The following is a 13,472-nucleotide window of genomic DNA, read 5'->3' on the forward strand; positions in this document are numbered from 1 at the left end:
CAACTAGTGGCATTCCAATATACCTAGAGCTCCCAATGTAGAAACTAGGCTCGGATACCAGATGTAATGCCCCGCCATGTGACCTAAAAGAAGTTAACTTAAAGTTTTACTAAGTTTGACAAATATTTTTTTTAAAGTTAAATATAATAACTTAACAACAACAGATATAATTATAGCAGTAGCAATAACATACACTCAAATATTAACAACACATAATCAGGTTACAACTCTCAAGGATCTTATGATGTTGAATCACATTTAATTTAATTAATACTAAAACCAATACATAACACATCCATATTAAAAAATAACTACAAGTACATATCGATTTAAACAATATACAATCATCTCAAATGCCACTTGGCAATAATCATAATGCACCATCATCCACTATATAGGTCAGAGGGTTTGAAGTGCTAAAATAATATACATCATTAAATAGATTAGCACTAAAGTAACTCAACACATATATTAACTGAATATGAAATACAATTAATCAATTCTGGTAACTTAGCACCAATAAACATAAAACATAATCATAGAATAGCCATACAAGAATTTGATCAAAACAAATCAAAAAAGTCAAGTAGGGGTAGGCATTACAATTTTTTAATTGGGTAAATAGGTTAGGTCTTCTGGAGTTGTTTAGATCGGACAACACCTTCACTTGGAACAATAGGAGAGGTTTTAGTAATATTGCAGAAAGATAAGACAGGGTTTTCTATCACAAAGATCTATCAATGATATTAATTTCATTTCAATCAAAAGTTAAACCAATATCAAGATCAAATCACTGTCTTATGGAGCTTAAAATTCTTGAAAATAAATGGTATAGAAATTGTCCTTTCAAATTCAAGCAAATGTGGCTAAAAAATGATAATTGTATTAGTCTTATTAGGAGATGGTGGGACGAAATAGAAGTTTCAAGATCCAAGATGTTCTAGATAGTTAGTAAATTAAAAGTAATCAAATGCAGTTAAAAGAGTGGAACTCATAATTCTTTGGAAATACCTTTGAGGATAAGATAACTCTCGAAGACAAACCAAAATGGTTAAACATGGAAGGTATGGAAAATGGGATGGGAGAGGCTCAATTCCTTGAAGAAAGAATGCTTATGCAACAATATGAATAAATTCTGGCTAAAGAACAACTTTTCTAGAGAAAAAAGTCAAGAAAAACATGGTTAGAAGCCGAGGATAATAACACCAATATTTTCATAATAGCTCTAAGCAAGAAAAAGCTATTAACATAATTACTTCCATTAAAGGAATGGATCAAAATCCAAAGAACTAGACTGAAGATATCCAGTTAGAAGTCATTTATTACTTTGAAGGTATTTATAATAATGGTGTAAGTTCTAGTGTGACAACTCAAAGGAGTGTTCTCTCTAACATCCCAAGATTAGTCTCAATAGAACAAAAAAAAATCTTGTTGCAAAAGATCACCAAAATAAAGATCGAAGAATTCCTCAAAAAAATGAATCTGGACAAGTCTCTAGGTCCTAATAGTTTTCCAATATTTTCCTTTCTGAAATGCTAAGGACTTCATAGGAGAAGATTTAACAAACGCCTTGGAAGGAATCAAAAACTCAGGAAAACTACTGAGTGAAGTCAATAATACTTTTATAGCCCTTATTCCAAAAGAGGATAAGGTGGAATCTTTCAACGATTTTGTACCCGTAGCTTTATGTAATACTCTCTACAAGCTCTTTACTAAAATTTTGGCTAGCAAACCTTAAAAGATGTTATTTAGTCTTATAAGTGAGGAATAAACAAGTTTTGTTCAATCAATATATGACGGCTTCATTCTAGCCTAGGAGGCTATTCATTAGGTTCAAAATAATAAGTTACCCAGTATGCTCATCAAATTGGATATTATGAAAGAATATGACACAATAGATTGGCAATTTTTATGCAAATGTCTTGAAGCTTATGATTTCTCTAAACAATGGATAGAGTTAAATCTTTGAATGTATATCTACTCCAAAAATATATGTTTTAATAGATAGCACCCAAGTATGATTTTTTAGTAATTCTTGTGGACTGAGACAGAGAGACCTTGTTTCTCTCTTTCTATTTATTCTAATGGTTGATTCATTAGGGATGTCAATTACACAAGCAAGAATGGAAGGAACAATCAAAGGTATCTCAATAACCAACAGGGAGGAACCATCTACACATCCACATTTTGTAGGTGATACAATGTTATTTGGAAAAGGATCGACTAGAGAGGCCTATCCGTGGTAGGATATTCTGGATATATATACCAAGGTGTCATGTCAAGAGATTAATAGAGACAAATTAGAGATCTTTCTCTTCAACACTTCCACCAATTTGGAAGCTCAAATTTGTGTCATTTTGAACTTTAACAAAGGTATCTTGCCTGGTAGATACTTGGTTCTCCCTCTCAATTTGGGTCACAATGTTTCTAGACTATGGGATCCCTTAGTAGAAAAATTAAAAGTAAAAATGGTTGGATGGAAAGGTAAGTGGCTTTCCTCAACAGGTAGGAAGACTATGGTTTTAGCAATTTTGTTAGCACAACCTATTTATCAGCTTTCATGTTTTGATTTCCCAAATAGCAAAGCGTTAGAAAAAGATCTACCTATAACCTTTTTTTGCCAGGGCAATGCAAATTGACATAAGTTTTCCCTTCTTTCTAGGGACCAAATCTATAGGTCTAAAAGTCAAGGCAGAGTTCGTATCAAAAGTATCAAACGTCAAGGAATGGCCTTAAGAGCAAAGTTATTATAGAGTATGGTTAGGTTCATTGACCTCAAATGGGTTAGGATTCTTTCCCACAAATACACATCATCCCTTAATCCAGTCAATATCTTTAGGGAGGTCAACCCTCCCAAAGGCTCAAGATTTTAAAATTTCCTCTTGAAATGCAAACATATTAATCAGAATAAGCTCTCATGGAATCTTGGGGATGGAACGGAAGCTATGTTTTGGGAAGACTCTTGGGGTGGCTATAAACCCCCTCGTTCGCCATCCTTCCCTTCTAAAAGATAAATCTTATTTGGTAGAGAGATGGGAAACAAAGGTGAAGGACTATGTGATTTTAAGAGAAGATTGATTGCATTGGAAGTGGAGAAATCTTGATGTTGAATGCATTCCCTTAGAAGAAAAAATTCTTCTTCATTTTAAAATCCAGGGTGATCTCCTTTAAGGGAGGGGATGATAAACTTATATGGGATGGGAGAAAAATGGAGTACAACTCAAAAATGAGTTATTTGTATATGGAATCTCTCCATCTCCTTTCTCTCTCTGTTTGTGTTGGGATAAGTTTTTCCTTCCGAAGGAAACATTTTTCTCATGGGTTGTCATTCATCAAAGGGCCCTTACAACAGAAAGGCTTTAAAAGTTTGGGATTCAAAGGCCTAGTAGATGCCCACTATGTGAATCTAATGAGGAATCTATTGCTCACATCTTTCTTCATTGCCCTTAATCAAACTCATGTTGGCATTGCCTATGTTCGCATATGGGACTTATGTTGGCTTTTTCGAATTCAATGAGGAGTATGTTGACTTCTTGGCATCTACTAAGAAAAAATAGTATATATCATAGCCTTTGGATTATGTCTTATGGAAGGAGAGGAACCATAGAATCTTCTAGGATAAGCATATGCCAATTAATAAATTCAAGCAAGAGATTGAAGTCTCTATCATTGAATTAACTAATAACAGTTTGCTTAATTCTCTCCCTAAACATGTGAAGATGATTCATTGGGATGAAAGGAGAGAGGTAGATGGATTGGTCTAAAAATTCCTCCCTTTTTGGATGGTGGGACTCTAAGTAAATTAAAGAGATTAGAATGTGTTTATCAAGCTCTACAAGATGACTGGTTCAACCTTAATTTTGATGGAGCCTCTAGAGGAAATCTAGGTCAAGAAGGTGTAGGTTCTTGCATTCATAATGATCAAGGGATTGAAGTAGCTAACTTGTCCAAATACATAGGTGAAGCTACTAACAACTAGGTAGAGATTTATGCTCTAGTGGAGGGCCTTTGGTTGTATAAATTCTTAAATATTAAATGTTTAGAAGTTGAGGGGGATTCTGCCATCATAATTAATGCCCTTAGAAAAGGTTCTCTTCTTAACTATGGAATATCTATGCAAAATTACCTATAGCTTTAGAACTTTGCAAATATTTTGACAAAATTATTTTCAATCATATCTATTGGGAAGGTAATAAGCATGCAAATGAGTTAGCTAATTTGGGGATTAATGTCTTTCTGGCATTGAATGTTTAATTATTGTCTCATATTCCTTATTAATTTTTTAGGTACTAGGCTCAAAAAAGATGGTTAGTACAAGTTTCCTTTCAAGTAGGAAAAGATAGATATCATTAGTTTTTGCACTCTTCCCTTTACTGAATCACGATTACATTTGCAAGCTCTAAATCTTTGCAAAGTTGGAAATTTGAGGTCTTAAGGGAGGCTTTTATTATTCCCTTTAAGTAATTGGTAAAAGCCTCCCCTCTTTCAAGCTTCTTGCTTTTCTTATTCTCTATCTGACCGGACCTTGAGATGTATTATTTTGATTGGTATCTATAAGTATTTTTAAATGTATTTTGCAATGTTATTAATCAGCTCTGAGTGTGTTGATGTTTATTCAATTTTCTTTTCTATTTAGATGATCCTTTAAGAATTGATGAGTTTCTGATCTTCAATCTCTAGTTGTTAGCCTTTTGTAGTTTCTTATTTTTTCTAACCTCTAACAAATATATATATATATATATATATATATATATATATATATATATATATATAAAATTGTTTCCTTTGGTTGGTGTTTCTAAGACATTTCAGGTAATTTTAAGACACAAGAGTGGATCTCTTTGGAAAAGATGGAAAATTATAACCATTATATGTGGAAAAAAAAAATTCTTAAGAATTGGACTAAACGAGGGGACCATCACCCAATTCTTCCTTACAGTACCTCACAAGTTGGGTTGTACTCTTTCTATATTTAATATATGGCTTTGACCTCTTTTATATTAAAAAAAAGTTGATTAAGTTTGTTTTTAATTAAAAAGATCTTTTTTGAAGTTATCATTTTTTAAGTAGAAACCATATTTGCTTATGATGAAATAGAATTAAAAAAGAATATCTCCAAGGTCTAAAAAGAAAGGGAAAAAAAATTATTTATGAATATTATAAAATTGAACACATCACATAGAAAAGTAATGACACTGAATAGAATTGAAACGAAAAATGATAAATATATAGAAAAGTTATTATTTCAATTTTTAATGATATATTTTTATGTTTTGTATAATGTATTTATTATATATAGCATTCATTTAATACCACATTATGTAGACTAAGTTTGTCTTAAGTCACAAAAAATTGACTCAATTAACAGAGAAGTAATTTAGGTAGACTCCATAGAAGATCGGATTTTGGAGGAACTTGGTTGTCTTATATGAAAGAAAACTTAACATAAAACTAAATTAGGTATAGAGAAACCATGAAAGAGCAAATTTTAAAGACTAGATCGACTTAAATTTTTAAAAATGAAGAGGCAAATAATTTTGAAGGCTACGATGCAAGGAGTTTTGTAAGACAATACAAAGACTAAGAAAAAAATGTCGATATTAGTGTTCTTCATAATTGACTAGTTGAGAAAACATAAATTTGAGGTGTATAATTCATTTTTTATTAAAAAAATTACTTCTATTTAATTGTTGTGTAATAACTCTGCTCAAATTTGATCTCAAAATGCTGATAAAGGCTCAAGAAATTTCATCAAACAACTCACATGCAAGGGTCATATGACTGATATAGTATTTTAGTTTGCTTTAATGACTCTTCTTCAATTTGCATCAATGAGAATCTTTTGCAAGAAGACTCAAAATTGACTACACAATGACCTAACATGAATGTGCAATTTATTTTGACAATATTTAATGCATATATATAACTAAAAACTACTTGCAATATGCTGTTACAACAAAGAGTAATTATGACAAACACTTTGGATGCAACCTATGATGGCATTAATGCACTTATAGCCAAGTGGTATTAACACAAACACTTGGTATGCAAAATTATAATAGTATTTATGCCAAAAAGAGAACCTATAGTCAATTGACATTTTGTCAAACAATTGGCATGCAAACTAATAAGCTGATCATGAATGATAAATACATATTCAATTACAACTATATCAGACTAGCAACTTATGTCCCCTTTATTGCACATAAAATGTCAACTACAATGCTAGTATGAAATGGCCAAGACTCTTGGCTTACATCCGCAAGAATAATGCTTAAATTTGTTACAAACTTTCACCTACAGCCATACCTTCTAATAGGCATCTAAATGATAATAAAAAATGCATGGGATATCCAAAAGAACCTGATTGTAGATGGCTGTAATAATTTTCTTTGCTTTTTCGAATTTGCTTTTTCAGATTGCTTTTTCGGACTGCTTTTTTTGGACTACTTTTTTCAGACTGCTTTTTCGGGTTGCGTTTTGTACTCAAATATTTTTTCTCAATGTAGCACAAATAGAAAACTGAAGTATTTTCCTCTCAACTGCAATAATTCAAGTGATATTTCACACCCTCAAAATTGCGTACAAATTGAGAGTTTTCGTTCTTAATGACCAATTGTGACTACTACAAAAACCCTAGGCTCCACAATGCACATCAACATCAACAACAACAAATCTGTCTGCCGTGAATGAAGCCTAGGGTGCCTATATATTCTTTTTTCTCCACTTTCTCCAAAAACTTCTAAAACATTATTTTATTTATTAAGTGACTTTATAAAATATTTTATAATTCTAGTCACTTTATTAAATTAATTAAATATAAAGTTAACTTAATACCACTTATTTATTTAATTAAAATAATTAATTAGTCATCCTTATAAAATATTCATTATTTTGAACAACTTAATTAATTAAATTAATTAAATCAAATTACTTCCAAAAAAGGGACATGACATGTGATTAAAAAGATAATAGAGAAAAAAAAATAGAAATTTTAAGAAAATTAAATTAGTCTATCATTGTAAAAGACTAACCAAAGCAAAGGAGATTAAAAAACAGTTTCATAAGTAATAACAACCCGTCCTAAAACTGTATTACATGTAATTTGTTATTTCCCATGTGAAATATTAATGTGTCCAAAGAATTCGTTCACTTATTTATACTCTTTGATTATAACAAAAGTATGGTTTAAAACTATATAAAGAAACAAGAAAAACAAACTGAAGACACTAAAGTAGGTAAAGATGAGCCAGATGTTAATAATCAACAACATTCATGACAGCTCATGGATTTCTTTGTTAATGAAGCAAATAAACTTACAACACTTGAAACTGTTAAGAAAACATAAAAACATCTTACAAAATAGATATTTTGTCTAGAAGTATAAGAATCAAGAAAATGATAAAAGAAAAGAAGAAAACCAAAGCCCAAAAGCCAAAGAAATACCTCTAAGGTGAAGAAGGCTTCTAATAATTGTCACTCTCCAAAAGTTAAGAAATGTAATTGTTTTGAAATTTGTATATACATATATGAAGAGATATTAATCTATTTTGCTTTTTAAAAAAGGTTATTTTTCCAATAAGCCGAATTTGTTCTCCCTTGACATCGTTCAACTTCTACATAAATTAATTTGCCAAATTTAAACTAGAGGTTTGGAGGCCTGCAAATAAATAAGAATAAAAGGGAGTATTTAAGGTTGCAAGGGAGCTACCTTGATTGAATGAAAAGTTTTTCAGATTATAAAGAGAAATATGGTAATCTTGTAAAAAAGAATTGGATAAAAATTAGATTATGAATGTTTTAGAATGTACTAAAAGGAATAGAAGATTGAGATTTTTTTGTTGCAAAGATTAGATGTTTCCTAAAATAAAGGACAAAGACAGATTGTTTAAAAAAAATAGATGTTTATAAATTTTGCATTAAAAGGGATGAGCTTGAGATAGAATGGATATCCCTTAGTCCTTGGCTCTTAGCCAAAGGTTCATTTGTTGGCTCATGTTCTAGTATCAAGTAGTTCAAATGATTATGTGGATGATTTCCACCAAAAACAACTTGCATTAAATGCAAACATCAACCAGTATTGGAATTTCCTTACGTTTTTTCCATAAGATTATAGAAAAGCCTAAATTTCAACATATAATATTTCAATTTTGAAATAAAGTCAATAACAAACATTGTTCCACAATGATTTTTCATTGTACAAACAGAAATAATAATTTTCTAAAACATTCAACTTCAAAAATAAAAATTAGAAACATTACAAATGCACATATATTTGTAAAAATTGTATGATTTGATTGGTGGAAAGAAAAAAAAATAGCACCCAATATTATACAATAGAATAATAAGAGATAAAACTTATTTATAAATTTTCAAATAAATTTGGAAAATGTATTATACAATAGAATAATAATTCATGTATTTTCAAATAAATTTGGAAAATGTAAACTTAAATTATTTGGTCTGCATAGTTTAACTGGATGATTGATTCAAAATGTGCCATAGACAATCATCAATGAAAATGTCAATTCATACAAGTCAAATCAAAACTGATTAGGATAGGTTAATCTCTAGAGCAAATGCACTAAAGATAAAACAAAGTTGAACATTTTTTTTTCGAGATTCATGAAAATGTAGTGATTTTTTTTCCAATTTTTTGTTTTTTTCGACTACAAACTATGAAATTTTCGAATAAATCTGTGATATTTTCGATTTTTTTAAAATTGGTCAACTGTACAATTGGTAGGAAGGATAGCCACGTCCAAACTGATTCACATAACTGTCAGACCGTGTTTATCATCCTATAGATTGCTCTCTACAAGGGTGATAAATATGTTAATAATTGCGTAATCCATTGAAACTTCTATTGAATGGAAATGTGCTGAAATTCTGATTGGATTTTACAACACGTGAGATTCGAATGCAGAGGTTCTGTTGGATGAAGGTGGAGACTCTTTACATTCTTATTTCCCTTTGAACCGCAAAGAGCGCATAGTTTTGTTCCTTTCCTGAATGAGAATTATATTTGCATTCAGAATGGCAATGATCCTTCAAGTAATATTTGTTAGTATGCCTAGCCCATTGATATTCCAAGAGTTATCTTCGTATATAGGGAGTTTTCTGTAGGAACCTTTTCTGATCTCTGACTGAGATGTGATTTTTGGAGTGCATAGTGAGGCCCATTTTCACCATCTGCCCGGTCCTTGTAACTTATGTTTGTTCTGCACTTAATGTGTTTTATGTTTTTTGTATGGTCAAACTGTTAAAAGTGCTCTTTAGTTTCCAAAGAGAGTTGAAAACACGGAGGAGGATCTCGTTTGTGTTTTTACTTTTTAGCTTTCCATCCTTCGTCCTTTGTTCTTTATTGTAGCCGAAGAAGTTTGTGTTCTCTGTGATGGATTGGCGTTAAGGGATTTAGAGTCTGATACATGACGAAGACCTGAATATGAAATGATTTTCTCACATGTAGTAATGTTTTTTTCCTGGGGCTGTTGTGATTTATCTGGTTCCATGTCAGGTACAGCTGAAAATAGATTAATATGGAGCAATACTTTTTAGGATGCTTGGTGATCTTAAATCTTAAAAATAAATGTTTTTTGTTGTGAACTGAAAACCTGACATTTTTTGGAAATGGTAAAATGGAGTCTCCTCCAGTTTTGTCTTCTACGGTTCATTGTCCTGATTTTCAAGTCTGGTTTTTTATTACATAGCAGACTCTTACATCAAACGGTTGTGTCAATGACTCAATGGCATATTCAACACCAGAAGAGAACCATAATATGTGGGTTTCTCCAATTCAGTTCTCCCCGTGTCAAGAAGAGCTTGTCCATAGCTCTGTTGAGATTAAGTTGTACTTTCTCTGTTGAGATTACTATTCCTGTATTAATGAACCGTAGAAGAGCAAAAGTTCTGTATTCTGTTGCGATTAATTAGGGTTTTTGTTGTGAGCTTGTCCAAATCTCTGTTGAGATAAATAGATTAAGATTCATGGATTCTTTGTGAATACTTAAGCTGTGATATATTCTCCAACCACGGATTCATCATTTGCAGATGACTGTAACAATATTCAGTTGGGAGATGTGGGAGGTGAACAGGCCCCACAATCTAGAAATTTTTCAATGGGATGAAATTGGAGCCCAATGTCCCATGAATAGACTATACAACTTGAGAAACCAAAGACCACTCCAAAAGTGAGCTACTGTCTCTTTTCTGGAGCTGAAGACAACCATGAAATGCCCTGTTGGAATCATTATAACATTTAACCGATCCACAAGATTCCAGATACTATTAACCCAAGTTCTGAAGGATCTTAAACAAAGATAACGTCTCATAAAGGTGCAAATAGGTGTCTTGTCTTTTACAAACCAAAGTCTTACTCCATTTCATCTTCCATGAAACTTTGGTTTGTGTGGGCATCTTGAGATCGCATCTGGTTAAAAAATTGAGCAAAGAGGTTGCAAAATGAGCATTGAATAGGATATATGTTGAGCTCTTATTTGTAGTTTGTTCTGCTGTCCTTTGTCATTGTAGAGTAGAAATCTTAAGATATGGTGAGGTTAAGAATGTGACAGTGGTAGGAGGTGGAGGACATGGTGTCCTCCTTAGCTGAGACAAAGGACTGATCAATCATTAGCAGGAAAATAATCAAGTGTTGGAAGATGGTAATGCAGGAATGTGAATGATTGCTGTCATGGTTTCCGCTCAAGGTCAATTACCTTAAAAGTTTATAACAGTTATAAATTATAATTGAAACTTCATTTGTTAAACTATAATATTAAAATGGACCAATTTCTGCAGAACATATCAATTAATAGTACATCCATTCAAACCATCCAGCAACGTTATTTAATGGAAATGGTACACAAATTTTAGTCTTTTACTTTTTAGTATTAAGTAACTACAAATCACATAATCATATTCTGTTACGGCTTACCTTTAGTTTCTTATTGCTTCTGGCATCTAAATAATGTGTTAAACTTTATTTAGGTGGAACAATAATGAATAATTGGTGAACATAAAAAAGTACACGTTTACAGGCATGTTGCAAGGCACAATGGCACCTCTTCGTCTCAGTTACATGAGACAAAGGCGAATACTACAACATTTGATAACATTAGCAAAGAATCAGACCAACCATATTCATAGAGGTTAATGAATTTCAATTGATTATCAATAGCCTATATATAATATAATTGATTTGCATCTTACTTGTGGGAAGTAGGTTAAGTGCTTGGGCAAAAGCTCATCCGCTGGTGACACTCCTGGCACACAAATGTAATTCATAAATCCTGAAAAAGTAATATATTCAATGCATATAAAGTGGCATTTGCTAAATATGAATGTGAGTTACCTTGGAGGTATGTTTGATAAGGGAGATTTCACAGATATTGTTGACAGGATCCTGGGACAGCAACAATCTAACATGTGGCATAGATTTCCAACTCTCCCCTAGGGCAGGTTTTAATACCCCCGATTTGTCCAAAACTGTGTGATTAGTGATCTGAACACAATATATAGCAAAGTTTTCAAACTAGATTTTGTCGCATCTAGAAAGTAGCTCATTACTTTGACCGTAATGGTTTGACCCACCATATCATTGCATTATTTTTTTCTTATGAAGATAAAACGATAATATTTATTTGACATAATATCAAACCCTATTGAGCATACAATCCTGAAGAAAAATTTAAATGAATTCTCTCCTCAAAAATAAGAAATATATCAAGATTTTATAGATGTCAAGTTCATGCACAATATTTCTGTACGTCTTTTGCACTACAATACACGGTTTTTTTTATTCGATCAATACAATATACTTGATGTTAAATAAGAAAATTTTATGTAGAACCTATATTTAGTGTCAACCTCCTGTTTTCCATGTTTTTTGAGTTTAAGATATGACAATGTAAAGTTGTCTAGATTAATATTCCTCCAATTGTTTAAACTAAAAGCACATTATAAGAAACCATCATTGGTAACTCCTTGCCACCTTAAAATAATATATGTCAATATCACTATAGAAAACATGTGTACATTCATGAAGTTGCACTATTTGTAACTGAAATGAATGGTAAAGAAAATCACAAAATAATAGTCGACATATGAGACAACATTTCTGGTTGAGTTGGTTCTTCTCAAGGCTAACTGATGTCTAATAAAACAAAATGTGCAAAATGCGTTGCACATTTTGCAGTAAAAATAATTAGAAGTTTAGATAAGGAATTGGGAACTCTTTAGTTCTAGTGAGCATGTGCATTATCTATTGGAATAACACAAAAGTATTCCATCAGGCCTCCGTAATTATTTACCTAGAATAAAATACACATATTTAGTAAAAGCCCAAATTCTGTAAGATTAAACAAACATCTTAAATGCATCATATTTTCTAGTTGACTAATTAAATATTTAACCATTTTAAACAATAGAAAAAACAGATTCTATTGCTTGAGCAACTTACGAATATGACATGTCATTGACAGTTTCTTGTTTTTTTTCTCGAAAAAATAGCCGAAAGCAGTTCACACAGCTCAAAATCCTGGGAAACCCTACTGGAAAACCCAATTGAAGTTAGTAGTATTAGCATCATAAAAAAGTTAAATCAAACCATAATAGCTTAATTTACCATCCTTTGTAATTTGATAACCTACACTAAAGCTTCTACTACAGTTCACAAGATCACCATGTTGATTTTGTAGGATCATTTTCTGCAAATGTAATAACACTGTCATATTTCTGTGGTAATTTATAAATTAGTTATCAATTAGATAATATTAACATTAATATATATATATATATATATATATATATAGAGAGAGAGAGAGAGAGAGAGAGAGAGAGAGAGAGAGAGAGATGATTTCAGATTAACCAATAACCATAGAACGATTACTTCTAGGTCAATTCAATCTGACTGAAGCTACAACATTAACACTCCCTCTTAGCTAGGGAGGATTGTTATAGTATACATTATGCTCTCAAGCATATAGAGAGATATCATCTTAATATGATATTCTTGGAATGACATATTTAAGGATATCAACATTTATCCATCAACGTAGATGTTATCTTTTGAAATCATTCGAAGTATGATTCAACAAGAAATATCAATCATATAACATTCATTGTACTTATATTCTCTTGGTATGTGCACTAGCTTCATGTTCATAATGCCTACCAAAAGAATATGTTATATCCTAAAAGATATGGGTTATCTGATCTCTAACACACTTTGGGACAAGAAGTGAATGTAGTCTATCAAATAATAGTCATGATCTCAAGGACAAGTTAATGTAGTCCATCATGACGAGTATCATGATCTCGAGGGAGGATTTGATCAATACGATCATCTCATAAAATAGTGATCTAATTTTGAAAAATCTTATCAATCTCAAATTCTTGTGATATGAGCACTGGCATCAACACCAAGATGCCTATCAACAAGAATATCATATCCTAGAAAGATATGAGTTATCTGA

General features: G+C 31.5%; 1 protein-coding gene across 3 annotated transcripts in view; it reads right to left on the bottom strand.

The window, feature by feature from the left end:
* Positions 1 to 361: 361 nt before the first annotated feature.
* Positions 362 to 13,472, bottom strand: part of RAD51D (DNA repair RAD51-like protein) — a 281,195-nt gene continuing 268,084 nt past the window's right edge. Inside the window, exons 9-11 of one of the 3 annotated variants that reach the window (XM_089820653.1) lie at positions 11,351 to 11,500; positions 11,209 to 11,261; positions 362 to 661 (exon numbers count right to left, since the gene is read on the bottom strand). In XM_089820653.1, the coding sequence (XP_089676779.1) occupies positions 11,223 to 11,261; positions 11,351 to 11,500 (189 nt within the window). In that variant the 3' untranslated portion in view covers positions 362 to 661; positions 11,209 to 11,222. Of the gene's footprint in view, positions 667 to 10,855; positions 11,262 to 11,350; positions 11,501 to 13,472 lie in introns of those variants that run through there. The other 2 variants (XM_089820654.1, XM_089820652.1) reach the window with 2 other exon arrangements.

The sequence above is a fragment of the Cupressus sempervirens genome, chromosome 3 (assembly GCF_028749045.1).
Source record: "Cupressus sempervirens isolate cs-2001-9-10 chromosome 3, ASM2874904v1, whole genome shotgun sequence".
NCBI lineage: Eukaryota > Viridiplantae > Streptophyta > Pinopsida > Cupressales > Cupressaceae > Cupressus > Cupressus sempervirens.